This window comes from Elephas maximus, chromosome 2 (genome assembly GCF_024166365.1).
Source record: "Elephas maximus indicus isolate mEleMax1 chromosome 2, mEleMax1 primary haplotype, whole genome shotgun sequence".
Lineage (NCBI taxonomy): Eukaryota > Metazoa > Chordata > Mammalia > Proboscidea > Elephantidae > Elephas > Elephas maximus.
The window spans coordinates 40,145,976-40,170,261 of NC_064820.1; the positions used below are offsets into that span (position 1 = coordinate 40,145,976).

A 24,286-nucleotide genomic window follows, 5' to 3' on the forward strand; every position below is an offset into this window, starting at 1 on the left:
AAGCTTCCATAAAGTACACACTGGCTATACCTAGTCTCCATATGCTTTGTAATTTGAATATTTAGGTATTTATTTATAAGAATATGACTTTTTTCTAACTCAGAGTAGAAGGCTGTCAACTGTGAAATGGTCCATGAAGAGACAAAAAGAAAAAAATGTCAGAAGCAACAGTCAGATACAAGAAAAGAGATTTGGGGCTGATGGGCTTAGCAAGAAATGAGCATGGCTTGATTCAGCAAAAGGCCATTTAAAAAAAGTTAGATCCTCATGCAATAGACCTCTTTTCTATGTCATGCCTCTTCTTCTCTCTGTACGTATTTGCATATGTACTTGGAATATGTAACTGTACCTATATAATTTATAAAATGCAGTATATTAAGACCTACTGGAACTGATGATTTAAAGGTGAAGTATAATGAGCTGAAAGCTGTTTTTTCATGATAAAGAACAATCATTTGTTAACTTAATGAAGATATAAGAGATTGGGTAGAATCACCTTTGCTGGAAATATTCAGTGAGCCATGGAATCAAGGAGCTGGAGTTTAAAAGGGCTTTAAAGATCACAGAGTCAAACACTTCCATTATGTAGATGAGGAAACTGAGGCCAAGACAGGGAATTAATCTGTCCAAGGAAGCAGAAGACTAGAACCCACATCTCTAGAGCCCCATTCTGAATCCTTTCATTTGACCAGCTGTATATTTGATAGAAAATATGCTAGACCATTGAATTTCAAATAAATACTACTAATTGACCGTAGAAATACAGTCTTGATTTTATGTAATGAGTAGTTATTTATTTATTTTTTTGGTTAGGGAAATTAGTTCAAGCCATAGCATACTTTTTTTATATATGCCAAATTATATGTCAAAAATAGGTTATTTTCAAGTTGTCAAGCTACCAGAGTAATTGATACATATCTTAGAGAAGAATGGACTAGATTGGGAAAGGTTTTGTCAGTGTTGGCTTTAAAGGTACAGCCTCTCAAGGTGAAAAAAATTCCTGGGCCCTCTTGGAAGTTGTGTATACCTTTGCCAGTCATCCTACCATTATGTGAGTCTTAAATCACTCATATTTTGTGTGTGTGTGTATGTGTGTGTGTTAGTTACACCTGCTCTTTAGAGCCAGTGTTGTTCTGAGCACTATGCAGTTACAAACTACAGGTCAAACAGGTTTGATCCGTACTGTCTAAGAGGATGGCTTCCATGAATTATAACACTCTGTAGTGGAAATGGTCAGCAAGGGCAATGCTTCTCCAACTTTACTGTGCATCTGAGTCATCTGTGGGATCTTAGTAAAATGCAAATTTTGATTCTATAGGTCTGGGGATGGGCCTGAGATTCTGCATTTTTAACCAGTGATCAGGGGATGCTGATGCTGCTTGTCCTAAGACCACTTTGAGTAATAAGAATCTAGGGGATTGAATAAGCTTGAACAACTTTCCCAAATTCTTCCTTTTCTCCCAGGATGTTGTTCATATATTGGGAAAAGAGAGCCTCAGATCTATTACTATTGCAATTCTGGAAGTGCTGGCAATGTATTCCCTTTCCAGCAACAGGGCTCCTCTGAGTCCTGTTCTATCAATACGGTCTTTGTGGAGTGGAACATGTAACTCACAGAGGTGAGCTCACATTCTCTCTGTCCAGCTAGTGAAGACAAATGGAGCAATGACATCTGGGCTCATGCAGGGCCTGCACCCTCAGGTAAAATGAAAAACAAAGGGAGGCTGGTCAAGGAACAGAGGATTCACACATGCTCCTTTTCAAATGAAGTTCAGGTTTTTGACCCCAATAGGGGAGCCTGCCATGGTGAAGATCCTTGTTGCCATACCCTGGCCTTTGAGTTGTTTCCACTGCTCCATGGATGACTGGTTTCCTAGAACTTTTGTTTGGACACTTCTGACCTGAGCATCCTCTCCTTCTCTGCCAAGATTTTGCAAATGGATCTACTCCAGAGAGATAACTAACTTCTGGTTTTGCTTTAAATGTCTTTGCTGCCTAAGATTGCTCAGAAAAACAAAAACCCTCTCTCTGAAACAGCCTGCTAGAGGTCAACACTCTTTGTTTTCCATGTTAGCTTTATGAAGGTTTACCAGAGAAAAGCAAAAGCCCTAGAGTGGCCCTAAGCTCACAGGAGAATTCATTTCTGGTCTGTGGAGAGTCCTAAAACCCTAGGTTGGTGGTGGCTGTCACTGTCATCATTTAAAATACTTAGAGTTGAAAAAGACTAGATAAACTATAAAACACTGTGTTGGAAATTAAGTTTCGTCACTCGCTTCATATTCTTCAGCGGGCTCTGTGTTGATATGGCATTTTACTCCACAAACAGGGACTGCATATACTACTATGTACTATAAATCCTCATTATAACCTCGTAGCAGAAAATAGCGTACCCACTGAATACGTAAACAGCTGTACTGGGAAGGTAGAAAATAGCCTTTTATTTTACCTAAGTGGTAGAAAAATAGTCTTCAAAAATACAATGTTTAACTTACGGGCTTGTATTAAAGTAGAATTCGTATGTACAATAAGGCAGTATTCCTGTGAAGATCCTGCTGTGATTATCTTTTAAATTAAAATTAGTCTTTTGGGGTTTTATTTTTTCTACTATGAGAAGACTAGTATATAATAAGTTATCTATCATGCTGAAATGAAGCAGGAAAACATTTTAGATACCACATGAAATTCATTTGCTTCTCGTATAAGGAAATTTTACTTTCCAAACTATGTTCTCTAGAGGCTTTAGAATGAAATAGAATTTAGAAGAAAGATATCCACGCTCAGCATATTCAAACTCTTTTAAGAAAAAATTGGAGGCAACATTTTGACTTGCATATCTGCAGTAAGGTATAAGAACTATGTAAACAATTCGTCTGGTGTTCTGGAATGCATTATTTCTTTAAGTGTGTTGTGTTTTGTTAATCCTAGCCATTTTAGGTTTAATAAAATGAAAGAGGAGTGCGCAGGTTAAGCAATTGGTTTCCAAAAGCAGTTTTCATGGCATTTTCTCCATATCTTTCATCTTCCTGTGGTAAACAACTTTGTCTATTTTCTTTCTTTCTGTCATTTTTACCAAACCATGAGAACCTTTTCCAAAGGGATGTACCTATTGGTACTGGCCCTCATGGATACTAAGCAATGTACTTTTATTTCATTGATCACATAATTTTATAACTAAGAGCAAAAAGAAAATCTACAAATCACAGTTAGGAAACAAAATGATTTGTTTTGGAATCACCTGTTGGAGAAAGGGAACTGGCTGAAAATGGAGCCTATGGAAAGGAGTGAATGGCAAGTGAGTTTTTGTAGTGTCATTCTAACCACATTCTTGGACATATGCTGCTAGATTGCATTTCATTGACTCTGTAGTGTTACCTGAAGAGAAATCACACTGTAACTGATCATTCCATGAGCCCAGCCATCAGTTAAAAGAGTGCATAAAACAGGTGGGATCCAGGTAATCCAAGCCCCCCATCTGGAGTCTGCAGTTATCTGGTGTCGCAGTGAAGCAGGCCAGGTTTTTCTCAGCTTGGTTCTGTTGATGTGACGGAGGAGCCTCCTTGGCTGATTCTTCCAACAAAGCCCCATTTTGAGCTTGGGGGTCTTGCATTAAGACCAGAATTTTGTTATCTATCACCCTGGACACCTTAGCATACTCCTTGCTGGTTTCTGGAGTACCAGGCTTCTCTGTCTTATTGCTGCTCTCTTTATGTTTTGGTAGCAACGCTAGTGCTCCATCTTTGTTGACCTTGTGAATCTCCACATAATCCAAGGGTTTAGCAGAGAGAAACAGGGGTTTCTGCTGGGGCAGCAACCATGCTATGTCTTGGTCAGTCTTGGAAGGGGAGCTTTCCATCTCCCTTGGCTTGCCTGTCTTTTCCTCCTCTCCAGTCTCAACGGTTTTAGAGGCTTTTACAGCATCATTTTCTGTTTTGTCCAACAAAGTAATGGCTGCATTCACAGGGGTCACAGTCAGCTTACACACATCTGCCATGTTGTGGTAAGAAGATCGCGGGCTGTGGTGACTAGGTGGCTGTGGTAAAGGCCATGTTGAAGATTTGGATCCACCAGCATGAAAATACGATATTTTACTTTCCAAGTGAATGTCCCAGGGGTCCCAGGTGCAGGTAATATTTGCTTCAGGATTCTCTGGCTTTTTGATGACCTCAGGAGTGTGGAATGTGGGGGGATTTTCTTGGGGTTCCTCATACTTTTCAGACAGAAGGGAAGGGCTGTCACAGCTGCCCCGGCCAGAATCACTGTCAGGATCCAGGTGAGTGCGTTTCAGGCCTTGACTTCGGTGTTCTTTAGAGTGTGCTGGCATTAGCTGCTGGTCCTCACTATCATCCACTTCTAAAAACTCCACCAGCAATTCCTCACAATCTGAAGTGGGAGGGAAGTCTTGGCATCCCAGAGCACTCAGGAGTTCTTCAGACTTGCCCTTCTATTAAAACACAAACACAAGGAAAGACAGCTGTTAGCTTCAAAACAATCCAAATCAGCACCCTAGGGGCAGAGCCATGTTTGGTCTGCTTGATACCACGGGCTGCTGAGATACAGCAACAGCCTTGCAGAATTCCCAAACTTCAGACATTTGTGTACCAGACCACCTATAATCACCTCGTGGAGACCTGGCAATATCTTCCCATAAAGATTACAGTCTAGGAAACTCTATGGGGCAGTTCTACTCTGTCACATGGAGTCACTATGAATTGGAATTGACTTGATGGCACCCAACAACAACACTTTTAAAAGATCAGCTGTGATTTTAACCTAGTCTCTCTCTAAGCAATAATAATCATGAGTTTAAAGAGTGAATATTAAACATACATTTAAATAAACATGTAACTACTGAATAAATAAACATTTGTGGAACATCTAAAACCATTGTGCTCATGAATGCATTTGACACTTTTGAGATCACTGGCAGAGTGTCTCTGAAGTCTGGCTGCTGGCTTTCTAACCTCTACCACCACTTTCTAGAATCTGGCAAGAGTAAGTTGATTCTTGTCTCTTTCTTCTACTGCTATTTCTCTTTCTCTTCATCTCCCTTTTCCTTCTCCCTTTCTTTCCCTTTCCTACTTCCTCTTCCTATCCCACTTTTCCTCTCCTTCTACTCCATTTCTTCTCGTCTCTCTTCTCTTTCCCACCCTCTTCCTTTCCCTCTCTTTTTCCTATCCCATATTTTCTCCCTCTCCTCCTATCCTTCTACTTTCTCTTTCTCCTCCTCTCTGTCCTCTTTCTCCATCTCCCCCTCCTTCTTCCTCTTCCTCCTTCTCTTACTTCACCTTCTTCTTCCTGTTCCTCTGACTTAGGTCACAGATCCGTGATGAAATCTTAGCTTTGTCACTTATTAGTTATATGACTTTGGAGAAGTTGCTCTTTGAACCTCAGTTTCTTCATTCGTAGAAGGGGATAATAGTACCCATCTGGCAGAGTTCTTTTGAAGATTACAGATAATGTGTTCTGGATTAGGAGTCCCTGGGTGATGCAAATGCTTAAGGTCCTTGGCTGCTAACAGAAAGGTTGGAGGTTTGAGTCCACCCAGAAGTATCTTGGAAGAAAGACCTGCGATCTACTTCTGAAAAATCAGCCACTAAAAACTTTACAGAGCACAGTTCTACTCTGATGCACAGGGGCCACCGTAAGTCAGAATCAGCTTGAAGGCAACTGGAATTCTGGTAATGGATTGAATTATGTCCCCCCAAAATATGTGTTGAAAGCTTAACCCTTGTACCGGTAAATATGACCCTGTTTGGAAATAGGGGTTTTCCTTTGTTATGTTAATAAGAGCATATCAGAGTAAGGTGGGTCCTATACCTAATTACTTCTGAGTTACAAAAAGAGCAGAATACATGTAGGGGGAAGACAGATACCAAGGACTGCCAAAGTATGTCAAGGGATGTCAAGGTCCTCATGGGCCTAGTGACAAGGAAGGCCCACCTCCTAGTGCATGCCCTGAATTTGGACTTCTAGGTTCCTGGACTGTGAGAAAATAAATTCCTGTTCTTAAAAGCTACCCACTAGGGGTATTTTTGTTACAGCAGCACTAAGAAACTAAGACATAATATAATTAAGAATACTAATTTTTTTTTTTTTTTGAGAACAAAGCATTTATTATATCATTAAGCCTCTGTAGTGAGAAGATCAATTTGCAAGCTAGGCAGTAGTTAACTCAGCTGAGATCTTCACACTGCTCTATAAAGGCCAATGTTAGGACTGGACAGTAGGGTAAGAGCACTGGACCAGGGTCCCTAATGCCTGGGCTCTACAATCTGCTCTAACATTTGTAGCTTGACTGAAGTCAGACTAGACACATCCTCTGGGGCTCACTTCTCACATTCCTGCATTGACAGCCTCATGGCACCTGCATCAAGTGAGACAGCGTATAGGTAATTGCTTTTATAAACATCAATGTCAGGTTGAAACCAAATATTTCAACCTGGAGAGAAATTAAAAATATTCTAAACCCTCTTTTCACTTAAAACACTTATATTTAATTCCCTCTTGAATCAGTCTAAATGGTCTCTGGGAAACATTAGCCCACAATGCACCAATCCAATCTCAACTGTGTGGTCAAACAGAGCAATGATTATAGTTGGATATTCTGTTACTATGGCCTTCTTTAAAGATCATTCAAGTGGAAGACTTTACCAATTTATGATGGAGGTAGTGGTGGTGGATCCCTGCTTTGTATTCATCTAAACATCCATCCTCCTCCTAAATTTGGTATTTGTACAAATATTTCTCTTGTGTTCTTATGGCCAAACCTGGTGGATCTAGCAAATGTCTGTGTGTTTTCATGTTTCCTTGGTTTTCTCACATTGTGCTCTGATAGTTCGGGTCTGATAATTTGTGCCTTCATCCTTCTGGTTCTTCATGCACTTTGAAAGCACTCACCTTTTCCTCTTTCTCTCATCCCACTAACTACATGAACACCTGCATGCATGAACACAACATATGTGTGCGTACACACATACTGGCCAGTTCCGCAGCAGAAACGTCAATAGGGCAACCATGTCACTTAGCCACACATCTTTCTGTTTACACACTTGCTAAAGAGGAAGTGCAGCTGGGGAAGGACGAATGAGATGGCCAGCCTGAATTGACCGGGATTGTGTCTGCACATGCCAAGCTAATAGTTACAAAGCAGTGTGTCCCACTACAGCCACCTCTGACACTTACCTCCAGCAGACGAGTATCAAATCCTTTTATTTTTGGCCCAGGAACTGGTGGAAAGATGCAGGTCACCATGCTATAAAAGAATGCATGAGATTGGATGCAAATGACTTATCTTCTCCTTTGTTACTTTTGAAAGATTAGTATTACCCCCAGATATCCTCTACATGGGCTAGGGTAGGTATGGGTAAGGCATTCTGGGGCTATTTGAAATAAACAATCAATGGGGACGATAATAATTACAGAGGCTTATAGAAACTGCCCCCCTCCAACCATGTGTCTGTCAGCTTATGGTACTGTGGGGGCTTGGGTGTTGCTGTAATGCTGGAAGCTATGCCACCGGTATTCAAATACCAGCAGGGTCACCCATGGCAGACAGCTTTCAGCTGAGCTTCCAGAATAAGACAGACTAAGAAGAAGGGCCCAGCAATCTATTTCTGAAAAGAATTAGCCAATGAAAACCTTATGAATAGCAATGGAACATTGTCTGATATAATGCCAGAAGATGAGCCCCTCATGTTGTAAGGCACTCAAAATACAACTGGGGAAGAGCTGCTTCCTCAAGGTAGAAGTGACCTAAATGACATGGATGGAGTCAAGCTTTTCAGACCTTCATTTGCTGATGCGGCAAAACTCAAAATGAGAAAAGCTGCAAACATCCATTAATAATTGGAACATGAAATGATGAAATATGGAACTAGGAAAACTGGAATTCATCAAAAATGAAACGGAACACATAAACATCAATATCCTAGGCATTAGTGAGCTAAAATAGACCAGTATTGGCCATTTTGAATCAGACAGTCATATGGTCTACTATGCTGGGAATGACAAACCGAAGAGGAATGGTGTTGCCTTCATCATCAAAAAGAACATTTCAAGGTCTATCCTGAAGTACAATGCTGTCAGTGATAGGATAATATCCATATGTCTACAAGGAAGACCAGTTAATATGAATATTATTCAAATTTATGTATCAACCGCTAAGGCCAAAGATGAAGAAACTGAAGATTTTTACCAACTTCTGCAGTCTGAAATTGATCAAACATGCAATCAGGATGCATTGATAATTACCGGTGTTTGGAATGTGAAAGTTGGAGACAAAGAAGAAGGACTGGTAGTTGGAAAATATGGCCTTGGTGATAGAAACGATGCCAAGGATTGCATGATTGAATTTTGCAAGACCAGCAACTTCTTCATTGCAAATACCTTTTTTCACCAACATAAACGGTGACTATACACATGGACCTCGTCAGATGGAATACACAGGAATCAAATCGACTACATCTGTGGAAAGAGATGATGGATAAGTTCCATATCATCAGTCAGAACAAGGCCAGGGGCTCACTGCATATCAGACCATCAATTGCTCATATGCAAGCTAAAGTTAAAACTGAAGAAAACTGGAACAAGTCCACGAGAGCCAAAGTATGACCTTGAGTATATCCCACCTGAATTTAGAGACCATCTCAAGAATAGATTCGACACGTTGAACACTAATGACTGATGACCAGACAAGTTGTAGAATGACATCAAGGATATTGTACATGAAGAAAGCAAGAGATCATTAAAAAGACAGGAGAGAAAGAAAAGACCTAAACGAATGTGAAAAGAGAGTCTGAAACTTGCTCTTAAATGTTGAGTAGCTAAAACAAAAGGAAAAAATAATGAAGTAAAAGAGTTGAACAGAAGATTTCAAAGGGTGGCTTGACAAGACAAAATAAAGTATTATGATGACATGTGCAAAGACCTGGAGTTAGAAAACCAAAAGGGAAGAACACACTCGGCATTTCTCAAGCTGAAAGAACTGAAGAAAAAATTCAAACCTCGAGTTGCAATATTGAAGGATTCTGTGGTGAAAATATTAAAAGAAGCAGGACACATCAAAAGAAGGTGGAAGGAACGCACAGAGTCACTATACCAAAAAGAACTGGTCAACATTCAACCATTTCAGGGGGTAACATAAGATCAGAAACTGATGGTACTGAAGGAAGAAGTCCAAGGTGCACTGAAGGCATTGGTTAGAAACAAGACTGCAGGAATTAACAGAATACCACCTAGACATTTCAACAAATGGATGTGGCACTGGAAGAGCTCAGTCATCTATGCCAAGAAATTTGGAGGATAGCTACCTGGCCAACTGACTGGAAGAGGTCTGTATTTATGCTTATTTCCAAGGAAGGGGATCCAACCAAATGTGGAAATTATTGAACAATATCATTAATATCGCATGCAAGCAAAATTTTGCTGAAGATCATTCAAAAGCGGCTGCACCCATATGTGGATAGAGAACTGCCAGAAATTCAAGATGGGTTTAGAGGAGGACATGGAATTAGGGATATCATTGCTGATGTCATATGGATCCTGGCTGAATGCAGAGAATACCAGAAAGATGTTTACCTGTGTTTTATTGAGCATGCAAAGACATTCCACTGTGTGGATCACAACAAATTATGGATAACATTGCAGAGAATGGCAATTCTGGAACACTTAAGTGTGCTCAGAAGAAATCTGTACATGGATCAAGAGGCAGTCGTTCGAACAGAACAAGGGGATATTACATGGTTTAAAGTCCGAGGAAAGGTGTGCATCAGGGTCATATTCTTTCACCATACCTATTCAGTCTGTAGGCTGAGCAAATAGTCTGAGAAGGTGGGGTATATGAAGAACAGGGCATCAGGATTAGAGGAAGACTCATTAAGAACCTGCAATATGCACATGACACAACCTTGCTTGCTGAAAGTGAAGAGGACTTGAAGCACTTACCGATGAAGATCATAAACCACAGCCTTCAAAAATCCTCACAACTGGTCCAATAAGCAACATCATGATAAACGGAGAGAAGATTGAAATTGTCAGGGATTTCATTTGACTTGGATCCACAATCAATGCCCATGGAAGTGGCATTCAGGAAATCAAAAGACACATTGCATTGGGCAAATTGGCTGCAAGAGATCTCTTTAAAGTGTTGAAAAGCAAAGACGCCACCCTGAGGACTGAGGTGTGCCTGACCCAGGCATGATGTTTTTGATTGCCTCATATACATGCAAAAGCTGGACAATGAATAAGGAAGACTGAATTAGAATTGATGCCTTTGAATTGTGGTGTTGGAGAAGAATATTGAATATACCATGAATTGCCAAAAGAACGAACAAATCTGTCTTGGAAGAAGTACAAGCAGAATGCTCCTTGGGAGCAAGGATGGTGAGACTGCATCTCACATACTTTGGACACATTGTTAGGAGGGCTCAGTCCCTGGAGAAGGACCTGATGCTTGGTAAAGCAGAGTCAGAGAAAAAGAGGAAGACCCTCAATGAGATGGATTGACACAGTGGCTGCAACAATGGGCTCAAGCATAGCAACAATTTTGAGTATGGCACAGGACCAGGCAGTGTTTCATTTTGTTGTGCATAGGGTCACTATGAGTTGGAACTGACTTGACAGCGCCTAATAATAACAACAGAGGCATCTTGGAAGACAGACCTGGTGATCTTCTTCCGAAAGTTCACAGCTTTGAAAACTCTATGGAGCTGTTCCACTCTGTATACATGGGGTCACCATGAGTCAGAATCAACTTGATGGCAACTAATAACAACATGGAAAAATGATCTTTGGCTAATTTAGGAGGCTGATTCTGGACTTAGTGGAGTAGTTAGGGTATTTGCTTTCCTTGGTTTTAGCTGCTCTTGCCAGATTTTTACTATTTCACAACTGTGGGCCTCCATTTGACAGAAAGAGTACCAGCCTCAAACAAGTCCATTTTTCTGCTTTTGTTTGCATTGATGAAAGATTTTATGAGTGAACATGCTGTGACTAATGGCTGAAATGAGGTGCTTGGGCTCTCTGTAGGTTTCCGTCATCTTTGTGTATCTTTTTGGTCATTATCACTGACAATCATGATTTTGAGGGAGACTGAGAGACGTTAAAGTACCTGTATCCTTTCAAAGCCACTGCCCAGACTATAATCAGACAAATGACAGCAGAAAGAACGGCCACAAAGATCCACACAGTTGTATCTTTCACGATGAAGTCTGGAAAACAAGCAGCCAGAACACTTTGATCACATGCAGTATTATTAAAAACAAACAACGAATGAAACGTTTGAACTCAAGAGTTTTTTTTCCCCTACCTATACCTCTTTTCATTTGAAAAGCAATCGAACTAACCCTAATAAAGGGATTATTATTTCCCAACAGTATTAATATTTTAATATGTTTTAGATATTTTAATATACTCTACACATTTCAAAATCCTTACATATATTATTTGTTGTGATCCTTAGAGGGGGAACTCAAAATTGCATAGTCAGTTGCAGTAATAATAATAAAAGCTAACGTTTATTGAGTTCTTACTAGGAGCCAGAAATACTGTTAACCCCTTTACATGTATTGCCTTATTTTACAGATGAAGACATGAAGACTCAAACAGTGACTTGCCCATGGTTATATAACTATAGGGTTGCAGTCTGGGATTTGAACCCAAGCAGTATGCCTCTAGAAGCCCTGGTGGTGAAAAGTTAAGTGCTTGGATGCTAACCAAAAGGTCACTGGTTTGAATCCACCTGTTGGCCCTGAAGGGGAAAAGACCTGGCAATCTGTTCCTGTAAACATTACAGCCTAGGAAACTATATGGGACAGTTCTACTCTGCCATATAGGGCTGCTATGAGTTGGAATCAACTCAATGGCACATAACATAACAATAGTCTGCTTCTAGACTCTGTTCTTTTATTTAGTAAGATCCAAAGCTGGACTAGATGCATTTGTAAGTCTTATGATGCACCATCCTGTGTTTCTTCCTGTATGCCAGGCCAATGAATGCATTGGTACTTAGTCCAGGAAAGTTGTGTGAAGAGCTAGGCTTTGTCATTTGGCTCTCGGTAGGACTCCTAACTTTACTCAGTTTCAGTTTCCTTGCTTTTAATTTCTAACGGTAATTATATTCCCTCTGAACATCTGAGACGGTTGGATGGTAGCCAAACGAAGACTTTGTAAACTGCAAAGTTCTGTAGAAATACAAGATGAATGATCACTGCTCTGCGTAATACAAGTCAGCATATTTAATGGCACTTTGTTAGAATGAAGTGCTTAATACATGCTCTGTCTTGACCAAGAGACCAACTTGTCATTGATATGAGAGACTGAAGATCAATTCATGCCTTTGAGAAGAGATAATACCTAACACATTCTGGGAGAACTAGATGACAACTTTAGCTGGACCCTCCAAATGATAGTGGTGGTGGAGATGGGGGGAATCAAATTTAAGTGGCCATGAAGGCTTTGAGACATGCCAAGTCTAGGTCTGCAGCTTTAACCTAGATGATCCTGGGAGCATGCTATCCTCCCAAATTTCTGTATTGGGTGGAGAGATGATAAACCCATTTCTGCTTATTCTTCTGGTTAAGGCTCAAAATACTTTCTCTGTCAGTAGGTAAAAAAAACCAAAACCAAACCCAGTGCCGTCAAGTCGATTCCAACTCATAGTGACCCTAAAGGACAGAGTAGAACTGCCCCATAGAGTTTCCAAGGAGCACCTGGTGGATTCAAACTGCTGACCCTTTGGTTAGCAGCCATGCAAATTTACTAACTACACTCTGTTTTAAAAATATTTAGGAGGATAAACAAAAGGCAGTTGAGACACTTACCACTTGGTATTTCAATGGAACTCTCTGGGCTCCACTTACTCCAGAATCCATGGTCTGGCTTGCAACGAACCTGGACAAGGTATTTCTGTCCCGAATATAAGCTGAGGACACTAAACTGAGTCTGACGTCCAGCAAAATGGGTCTAAGGAGGAATATGGAAAACAGATGTTACTTCTGCTTTTAGGTATGAAGACAAGAGAGTTTTTTTCTTAATAGTAAGCTTTTGGAGGAGTCAGGCTGATGAACCAGACTTAGCAGATACTCTGTTCTCACCATTCCACCCTCTCAGCCCCATCTCTTTCTTCCCTTTAAAATTGCTCACACAAAAATTTAACAGATTTTCTCTCTCCATTTGAACTCTATTTCAGGTAGACAAATATCTCCCCAAACTCTACTTTATGGAAGGCAACTAGTCTTCCATTAAATCAAATACATAAAATTAGAAAATTGTTATATTGAAAACCCTAATGAAATAACTGATGCAAGGATTATTAATTGGTGTTAAAATCATTAGGTGGAAGGGAAGTAGGCAACCATGTATGCTGAAATCATACTACAAGATTAAGCATCACTGTACAATTAAGGGATCAGGTTGTCACCTCCCCAACTCAACAGTTAGTTTTAGCATCTTTAACAGTGGTCAACAGATACTGAATCTCCTGATTAGATGCAAGAGGAAGTACATAATATCACCTCTGAAGTATTCTTGCCCCAAATTATTCAACCTGAATCTAACCAGTTACGGGAAACATAGGGCGTAGTGAAATTAGCTAAATGATACCACAAGTAACTAATGAGATAAAAGAGAACGTGGGACAGTCTATGAGACAACAGGCCCAGCTTTCTGAGTGCATTGAGATAAAAGGGATATAACAATGTGTCACAATGTGCTGTGCTGGAGTGGATTCTGGTTTGGACAAACTAGCTATAAAAGATATTTTTGAAATAATTGGAGGAGTTAGAATACAGACTGGTTATTGATGATATTAAGGAATTATAATTATTTTTCCCTATGTGTGATATTATTTATTATTTTAGCTATGTTAGAAAATATTCTTTTTTTTTAAAAAGATGTATACTAAAGTATTTAAGGGTAGAATTTCATAATGCCTGTAATTTACTGTGTTATTTCTTTATGTTGAACTGTTTTAAATACATAGCCATTGATCATGGACAGGTTACACATAGATATTTTTTCTGTTCACCTAATGTCGGTGCAGTGGTTAAGAGCTCAGGCTGCTAACCAAAAGGTCGGAAGCTCCAATCCAACAGCTGCTCCTTGGCAACATTATGGGGCAATTCTACTATCTCCTATACGGTTGCTATGAGTCGGAATTGACTCCAAGGCAATGGGTTTGGTTTTGGTTTGGAATGTCATTTGAGTACTCTCATAGGTGTCTAGGCCTAAAATATGCTGAGGGAGGCAAGTTGGGGACCTCGTGGAAGAGACCATGCAGCAAGAAACTAGCCCTGGGAGAGCTGTGAAGATGAGCACCTCCATCAATCCCACCAGAGGGAAGAAGGCACTACCACACATGGGTGAGTCACATCAGCCCTGGGAAGCCAACATGGCTGCCCAGTACTTAGGAGGAACGATCTGTTTTCAGTTGTGAGGGTTCATCACTGCAAAAGAACATGCTTCCTTCCAAAGCTTTTGGTTAACTCACCTCCCACACTGCGGTTTTCTCAGGTTTTAATCGAATTTCATACTGGAGTGTGAGCCAACCGGAGTTTATATCAACCAGTGTGGGTGGAAGCCATTTTATCCATAGATACGGTTTTCTGTCTTCTGGTTGTTTTACTTCTAAAGTCAGGTTCACAGGAGGGTCTGGTTCAACTGTAGATACGAAAAAAACTCCAGTAGCATTCATTGGTTGCCACCTTTATTAGTCCTTTACCATTTTCTATCACACTTTGTATGTACTGACCCACTCTTCCCACCTGCATTATAAGGCCCTGGAAGACAAGGGCCCTGTCTCCTGCTTCTAAACGCATGATCAATCACGTTTGTGCTTAAAAATGAGGTTTGCGTCCATTTTGGGTCACATGTCCAAAGGTCGCTATGAGTCAGAATTGACTCAATGGCAATGGGTTTGGTTTGGTTTTTGGTTAAGGTTGGATAGCTACCCAAATAATCTTCGTAATGACAAGGACCAGGTGATACAGATTAGGCTGGGATTTGAAAATGAGTGTTGGGGGCAGAAGATTACAGGGGAGGGATTTCAAATAGCTTATTTCCCTCAGCTGGGAGGAAGTTTCTCGTTGGTGGCACACACACTGTTTTTGTGAAAGATCTATTCATATTTATAACTTCGTAGGTAACAGGTTTACAGATTGCACTTGCTTTGCTTCAGTGATTACATTTTACATTCAATGTACATATTACTGTCTCTGCTGAATGGAATCCAATCTCTCAGATATTAAATTATTAAAGTATGCTGAGAGGCCTGGAGTTTTGGTAATGATGCTTTCAGTGACTTCACAATAGTCTACTGACCCATTCACTCATTCAACAAATGTTTACTGAATTCCTACAAGAAAAATGATAGCTACCATTTTTTGAGTGCTTACTATATGCCAGACACTGTGCATAAATCAGGAAATATGTGAGGTGACCTTAGAGCTTGTTAGCAACTCCCTAGACGTGGGCTGAGTTCAGTCTGGGCCAAGCCATCACTTGTCCTGTTGTTATTACGTGCCATCGAGTTGGCTCCCACTCATAGTGACCCTGTGTACAACAGAAAGAAACACTGCCTGGTCCTGCACCATCCTTACAAACATTGCTATGTTTGAGCCCATTGTTACAGCCACCATGTCAATCCATCTTGTTGAGGGTCTTCCTCTTTTTTGCTCTCTACCAAACATAATGTCATTCTCCAGGGACTGCTCCTTTCTGATAACATTTCCAAATTATGTGAGACACAGTCTTGCCATCCTCCCTTTTAAGGAGCATTCTGGCCTACTTCCAAGACAGATTTGTTTGTTCTTCTGGCAGATCATGGTGCATTCAATATTCTTGACTAACACCATAACTCAAAGGCATCAATTCTTCAGCCTTCCTTATTCATTGTCCACCTTTCATATGCATATGAGGTGATTGAAAATACCATGGCTTGGGTCATGTGTGCCTTAGTCCTCAAGGTAACATCTTTGTTTTTGAACACTAACAACAGGTCTTTGGCAGCAGATTTGCCCAATGAAATGCGTCTTTTGATTTCTCGGCTGCTGCTTCCATGGATGTAGATTGTGGATCCAAGCAAAACGAAATCCTTGGCAATTTCAATCTTTTCTCCATTTATCATGATGGTACTTACTGGTCCAGTTGTGAGGATTTTTGTTTTCTTTATGTTGAGGTGTAATCCATCCTGAAGGCTGTTGTCTTTGATCTTCATCAGTAAGTTCTTCAACACCTCTTCACTTTCAGCAACAAGGTTGTGTCACCTGCATATCACAGGCTGTTAATGAGTCTTCCTCCAATCCTGATGCCACATTCTTCTTCAGATAATCTGGCTTCTGGGATTATTTGCTCAGCATACAGATTGAATAAGTATGGTGAAAGGATACAATACTGATGCATACCTTTCCTGATTTTAAACCACACAGTATCTCCTTGTTCTGTTCAAACAACTGCCTCTTGGTCTATGCACAGGTTCCACATGAGCACATTTAAGTGTTCTGGAATTCTTGTTTTTTGCAATGTTATCCATAATTTGTTATGATCCACACAGTCAAATGCCTTTTATAGTCCATAAAACACAGGTAAACATCTTTCTGGTATTCTCTGCTTTTAGCCAAGATCCATTTGTCGTCAGCAATGATATCCCTTTTTCCACAACCTCTTTTGTACCTGGCTTGAATTTCTCACTGTTCCCTGTTGATGTACTGCTGCAAGAGTTTCTGAATTATCTTCAGCAAAATTTTCCTTGTGCATGAAATTAATTATATTGTTTGATAATTTCCACACTCTGTTGGATCACTTTTCTTTGGAATGGGCACAAATACGGATCTCTTCCAGTCAGTTGGCCACGTAGCTGTCTTCCAAATTTTTTGGCATAGATGAGTGAGCACTTCCAGCATTGCATCCATTTGTTGAAACATCTCAATTGGTATTCTGTCAATTGCTGGACGCTTGTTGTTTGCCAATGCCTTCAGTGCAGCTTGGACTTTTTCCTTCAATACCATTCATTCTTGATCATATGCTATCTCCTGAAATGGCTGAACATTGACCAATTCTTTTTGGTACCGTGACTCTGTGTAGTCCTTCCATCTTCTTTTGTTGCTTCCTGTGTTGTTAAATATTTTCCCCATAAAAAAACCTTCAATTCTGCCGCTTGAAGCTTGAATTTTTTCTTCAGTTCTTTCTGCTTGAGAAATGCTGAGCATGTTCTTTCCTTTTGGTTTTCTAATCCGGGTCCTTGCACAGTTCATTATAATGCTTTACTTTGTCTTCTGTAGTTGGTCTTAGAAATCATCTCTTCAGCTGTTTTACTTCACCATTTCTTATGCTTGCTTTAGCTACTCTGTGTTCAAGAGTAAGTTTCAGAGTCTCTTCTGACATTCATTTCATCTTTACTTTCTTTCCCTTCTTTTTAATCATCTTTTGCTTTCTTCATGTATGATGTCCTTGATGTTGTCCCACAACTTGTCTGGTCTTAGGTCATTAGTGTTCAATGTATCAAATCTATTCTTGAGATGCATCCAAATTCAGGTAGGATATACTGAAGCCATACTTTGGCACTCGTGGACTTGTTTTAATTTTCTTCAGCTCCAACTTGAACTTGCATATGAGCAATTAATGTCTGTTCCACAGTTGGCTACAGCCTTTTTCTGACTGATAATATTGAGCTTCTCTGTCATCTCTTTCCACAGAAGTAGTCAGTTTGATTCCTGTATATTCCATCTGGTGAGGTCCACGTATATAGTTCTATTTATGTTGTTGAAAAAAAGGTATTTGCAATGAATAAGCCATTGGTCTTGCAAAATTCTATCATGTGATCTCTTGTGTTGTTTCTATCACCGAGGCCATAATTTTCTACTGACCCTCCTGTTTCCAACTTTTGCATTCCAATCACCAGTAATTATTAATGCACTGATTGCACATTTGATCACTTTCAGACTGCAAGAGTTGGTAAAAATCTTCAGTTTCTCAATTTTTGGCATTAGAGGTTGGTGTGTAAACTTGAATAATAGTCAATAGGATAATAGGGGGAGTGGTCTTCTTTGTAAGGGTATGGATATTATCCTATCACTGATGGCATTGTACTCCAGGATAGATCTTGAAATGTTCTTTTTGACAAAGAATGTGACATCATTCCTCTCTGATTTGTCATTCCTGGCATAGTAGACCATATGATTGTCTGATTAAAAATGGCCAATACCAGTCCATTTCAGCTCACTAATACCTAGAAGTCTTAGTTATCTAGGGCTGCTATAATAAAAGTACCACAAGTGGATGTCTTCAATAAGGAGAAGTTTATTCTCTCACAGTCTAGTAGGTTAGAAGTCCAAATTCAGGGCATCAGCTCCAGCTTTCTCTCTCAGAAGGTCCTTGTCATCAATTTTCCCCTGGAATAGGAGCTTCTCCGCACAGGAACCCCAGGTCCAAAGGACATGCTCTGCGCCCAGCATTGCTTTCTTGGTGGTATGAGGTTCCCCACTCTCTGCTCACTTCCCTTCCCTTTTCTTTTATCTCTTGTAAGGTAAAAGGTGGTGCAGGCCACACCCCAGGGAAACTCCCTTTACATTGTATCAGGGATGTGACCTCAGTAAGGGTGTTATGATCCCACCCTAATCCTCTTTAACATAATCTAATCTTGCCTCATTAACCACAGGCAGAGATTAGGATTTACAACACATAGGAAAATTACAGTCACAAAATGGAGGACAACTACACAATACTGGGAATCATGGCCTAACCAAATTGCAACATATTTTGGGGGGACACAATTCAATCTCTGACACTAGAATATTGATGTTTATGCTTTCCATTTCATTTTTGATGATTTCCAACTTCCCTAGATTTATACTTCATACATTCCACATTCCAATTATTCACAGATGTTTGAAGCTGTTTCTTCTCGTTTTGAGTTGTGCCGCATCAGCAAATGAAGGTCCTGAAAGCTTTACTCCATACACATCATTAATGTCGACTCTACTTTGAGGAGGCAACTCTTCCACAGCCATATTTTGAGTGCTTTCCAACCTGAGGGCCTCATCTTCCAGCACTATATCAGATAGTGTTCTGGTATTCATAAAATTTTCACTGGGCAATTCTTGTAGATCACCAGGCCCTTCTTCCTAATCTGTATTAGTCTGGAAGCTCCATTGAAACCTGTCCACCATGGGTGACCCTACTAGCATTTGAAATACTGGTGGCATAGCTTCCAGCATCACAGCAACCTTCAAGCTACCATAGTACAACAAACTGACAGAGAGGTGGTGAATCTCTTGTCCTAGGATTCCCCTTTGTCATTCCTGCTAAACTATAAAGTCCACTACAGTTTTGCTGAGTTGCCTTGCAGCTCAATGTTGATCATGCAAAGCAAAAAGCATCTCTCAGGCTGCCTTTGTTTTACTTTTGCTAATGACTTCTCCAAACTATGCCCTGGTAATCTTGGCCTTCAGTCTGCTGCTCAAGTAGCACTATTTGCTCCCCAATTCTTTGTGACATAGTAGCTGTAGTTGGTAAGAAGCAACACTAAATTTGGGGCAAAACAATTGGAACAACTCCTGTGGGCCCAGAACCAGATGATCCCCTTCTAAAAGCTGCTACTCCATGGAGCAGCTCTATATTCCATGAAGAGAGAGAAGAAATTCCAGGTTGCCATGGAAGAGGTGGACATCAGTTGTAGAGGGAGTGCAGGAGTGCAGGACAAAGGAAACATAAATAGAAAATTCTTGCTGGGTGGAAAAGAATGGGGACAAGAGTCAATCTGATACACAGGAAGACAAGTTTTACGAGGACCAGGCTCATTGGCATGAATGATGAAGTCGGTGAAAATTGGCTTAAAATACTCAGTTGAGTAAACCTTCATCTAAAGTACAATTGAAAAAAAGAAAGTTCATCTTAGAGAATACATATGGCACCAGCAACAGATTGTTGCTAGAAATGTGGACATTAAATATACTTCTTGTAAGGCTTTAAAAGAAAATGATGAGCATGTGATTAGACAATGGAGGAAGGGCAATGCTTTTTATGCAGTGGCAAAGAACTTATCTGAATTATGTCCAAAATGTTTGGTGGAAGGTAGAACTTGTAAGTGATGAACTTGAATATCTGGCTGATGAGATTTCTAAGCAAGATCCTACAGGGTCTGTGTGGTTTCTTCTTGGCACTTACAATAAAATGCGAGAGGAAAGAGATGGACTTAAAAAAGAACTGTGCAAAATGAAAACGAAACTTAAACATTTGGAAAATTCTGTTTTACAAACTAAGGACACGTGCTCTAGAATGTTCACCAAGGATGTGGATTCACAATCTTTTGCTAAAGAGATTAAGCCTGTGACTGATGGCTCTAAGCAACTACCACAGCAGAAAACCCACTAGCTTAGATTGAAAGAGGCAGAGAAAGAATGAAATGAAAGAACACTGTCCACCTCTTGGAATTCTATAGGCAGGAAATAGGCCAAAGGAGCTACATCTGTTGTCCTCCAGAAAAAGAAAAGGACCATTCCTGGAGCAGCTTGGAGATCAGCAGAACTGTTGAAGGAGTATGGAAAGCACAGCCTTCTCAGTTTCAACAAGTGGGGACACTGTCTCCTGGATTTCAAAGGATGAGGCTGCAGCCTCCTAGGTTTCGGAGTCAGATCTTTGCCAACTAGGTTCCAGAATGTGGGGCTTCCATTAAGGTGTGCCATTGGGTTGGGTTTCTGCCCAAAGCTGAGGAGGTAGGGCTTCCATGTCCAAGGGACAGAAGAATGGGGCTTGCCAGGGCCAAGGTGGTGGGGTCACTGCTCAGATGGACTAGGAGTACAGGGCTGTCCAAAGCTGAGAGAGTGGGGTTGCCATCCCAGTGAGCCTGGAGGGCAGAGCTGAAGTTCAGGGCTGAGGGGCCTTCACCTAGAATTCAGAGGGCAAGGTCAACACCCAGAGCCTAGATGGTGGGGCCATTGCACAGATAGTCCCAAAGAGCTAATGTAAATTTTTCTGCTGGGTTTTGGACTTGCTTGGTGCCTGTTATCCCTTCTTTCTCTCCAATTTCTCCCATTTGTGATGGAAATGTCTACCTTACGCCTGTTCCACCATTGTATTTTGGAAGCAGATAACTTGTATTCTAGATTTCAGAGGTTCACACATGAAGAGGAATTTTGTCCCGGAATGGAATATGCCTAATGTCTCACCCATATTTGATTTAGATGATTCAGAAATGGGAAATTGGATTTGGAATTGATTAAGACTTTTGGGATGATGTGATGGGGTGAATGTGTTTTGCATGTGGCAAGGACATGAATTTTGGGGGGCCAAAGGGTAGAATGTTATGGATTGAATTATGTCCCTGCAAAATATGTGTTGTAAATCCTAACTTCTATGCCTATAGCTATAATTCCTTTTGGAAATGGATTGTGTTTGTTATGTTAATACAACAGGATTTGTGTAGGGTATGTCATAAGTCAATCTCTTTTGAGATATAAAAGAGATTAAACAAGCCAGCAAGAGAAGCAGAGATAGGGGAATACAGATGCCAAGTCACGTGAAGATTGCCTAGGAGCAGAAGCTCAGAAGAGACAAGGATCTTCTGCCAGAGCCAACAGAGAGTGAAAGCCTTCTCCTAGAGCCGGCACCTTGAATTCAGACTTCTAGCCTCCTGAGCTGTGAGAAATTAAATTTCTTTTTGTTAAAAAACAAAACAAAACAAAACTCAGTTGACATTTTGAATATTATAATTTTCTCATTTTTCTTTTAGGAATCCACCAAAAGCCCAGAAGATTCACTGAGTTTGACTATTGGTGAATAAATAATGGAATCATAAATTCCTCATACACTCCCTTCCCCTTACCTATGTAAATCACATCCACATAATGTGGATCGGAGGAACTGCTTCCCATCTGGTTAGTGGCGTTTATTGTGATGTTGTATATTTTCCATATGGAGGTGTGCTTCTTGTTAAAGTAACAGGAGTTGGGGCCGCCGGTTTTGTAGTCTGGACATTCATAGGTGATTGTCTCTCTGCAATGAGTCATATATTAAGAGTGAATAAGAAAGTAATACAAAGACCAGTATCACTGGCTTTTGGGGGTCAAGTACTCCAAATGCAAAAACCAGAGCTGAAAAAGTGTTCCCTAAACTTTTGTTCACTGCCCCTTCCAGCTGGGAGTGAAAGATGGAAGAAAGTGCTGGAGAAGGAAGTTAGGACAAGAGACTAGTAGGTTCTAGAGGTGAAGGGGCTTTTTAGGGACTTAACTACTCTGCTGCTCACCAGCCCTTCCCTTCTAGAGGATTCTGTGAGCCTTGTGATGTGTGCTCCCTGCCAATAAACACATGAGTTTTCAATGGTCAGGGCACTGCCATACCTAGAGCACTGCTACCAGGTCATCCATCTCTTGAAGTGTGGACTTCCACCTACACACACACAGTGGGGTTACACACAGTGCAGCATTTACTGGATGTATGTGTTGAATCACATTTCGTTGTTAAGAACGTAAATAGATCCAAGGGGAGAAAAGCTGATGTTGGTTTATTTCAGGCTGCACTAAGTCAGCAAGAATGAAATTACTTTGATAGGAACAATTTAAGGTCCAAGTGGCTCATTAAGCTTCCTGCCTTTAGACTTAGGGGCCTCAACTCAAGACACGCTGCACAGGCTTTAAGGCATATTCAATTCTGGTTGCCTGTTTGAGTCCCTGAAACCTGTTTATGTGTCATGTGTTTACATCCCAAGTAGGAGAGCTTTATGTACAAGAAAATGTCATCCTTGGCAAGTGGGCCAGCTGTCTCCATCAGTAGCTAAATGTTTTGTTTACTGGGGAAGGATACATCCCTCCCAGGATTTCCAGGAGGGTCTCATGGTGAGTGCAACAAAATACTGACACATAGATGATCTTGTTTGGCCCTGACAGTAACTTTATGACCAAATATACCCTCTAAGAAATCATGGATGCTGGATCAACAATTAGCAGAGAAAAAAGCATCACCTTTTTTTCCTTACAGAGTTCTTTATTTTCTTGGACATGAAACAAGTTTGCAAAGTTAATATGTCATGGTTATTGCCTATTATATGGTATTGTCTTATATAAGTGCAAACAGTTAACACCCTTGGATGCTAACAAAAAGGTTGGAGGTTCAGGTCAAGTCTTCCCAGAGGTGCCTCAGAACAAAGTCCTGGTGATCTACTTCTGAAGGATCACATCCATGAAAAACCCTGTGGAGAGCAGTACTACTCTGAAACACGTTGGGTTACCATGAGTTGAAATCAACTTGACAGCAACTGGTAACTGTATGTCACAAAATTAACAACTATACTAAAAAAAAAAAAAAAAGTGACACAAAGTTTTCGATGAACATTAATAATTACCTAGCAATTAGGAAATTTTTATATGTAGCCTTGGGCCACAATCTATATTTGTGACAGTTATGACATTTCAAACACTGCTATTATTGCATTGCTGCTATGGCTGATAAGTGTCTACATATTGAGAAAGCTCCTTTACGATTTGACAGAAGAATGTGGACATGGACTTCACACTCCCTTCTACCCCAGTGGTATGAGCCTTGTTTGTGGAAATCCAGGGAAGGTGTTGCTAATTCCAAATCAGGACCAGCACTATATTGGCCTGGTGTGTGAGAACACTTTTGTGGAGTTTGATAGGAGAGAATAAAGCTTCTTACCCTTCCTTGTGGTAAGTCAAAGTGTAATTGGTAGGAAGTCCTCCATCTGTCCCAGGCTTCCACCAGCAAGTGAAGGTTTCCTTTTCAGGAGAACGGCATTTAAGGATCTCAGGTTTTCCAGGAGGTGAGTGTCCTAGAAAAAGCCAGAAGCCGGTGGAGTCAATATTAAAGTCCATTCAACCATTTTGTTTGTGACCAAAGCAGATTGATGGGATCCAGATTAGTGACAAAGCCTTGGGACAAGGAGGCCTAGGGATGGGGTGTTCACCAGTGCCAGAACATCAGCAACCTGAAACACTCCTCTGTGGGCTACTCCAATGTCAGTAGGATTTCTAGAAGCAGAGCTTTGGGATGGTGTGTGTGTATATGGGAGAGGGTACTTCAAGATGGTAATATCAAACACTTATGTAAAGACCAGTGACTAATTGTAAAATATCAACGAATCAATGATAGAAAGAGTGAGCATCAAGAGTGAGATGGATACACACGGATTGAAGTATACGTGCCCTTCTTCAATCCCAGGGAGCCTATATCAGGTGATACCTGCCCACAGCATACAGGTCACCATAAAAAGAACTCTTGCCAAGTATAAGCATCTTGTGGACAGTTAGTCAATACATTGCTCTTTGGCACTTATCCACTC

The 24,286-nt window shown here is 40.6% G+C and overlaps 1 protein-coding gene across 2 annotated transcripts in view; it reads right to left on the bottom strand.

Annotated features, from left to right (window-relative positions):
- Positions 1-2,785: 2,785 nt before the first annotated feature.
- PRLR (prolactin receptor) overlaps positions 2,786-24,286 on the bottom strand; it is a 231,837-nt gene continuing 210,336 nt past the window's right edge. For both annotated transcript variants that reach the window (XM_049862125.1, XM_049862131.1), the window contains exons 3-9: positions 23,644-23,776; positions 21,815-21,984; positions 14,486-14,655; positions 12,819-12,960; positions 11,108-11,207; positions 7,183-7,252; positions 2,786-4,441 (exon numbers count right to left, since the gene is read on the bottom strand). In XM_049862125.1, the coding sequence (XP_049718082.1) occupies positions 3,419-4,441; positions 7,183-7,252; positions 11,108-11,207; positions 12,819-12,960; positions 14,486-14,655; positions 21,815-21,984; positions 23,644-23,776 (1,808 nt within the window). In that variant the 3' untranslated portion in view covers positions 2,786-3,418. The remainder of the gene's footprint in view (positions 4,442-7,182; positions 7,253-11,107; positions 11,208-12,818; positions 12,961-14,485; positions 14,656-21,814; positions 21,985-23,643; positions 23,777-24,286) is intronic.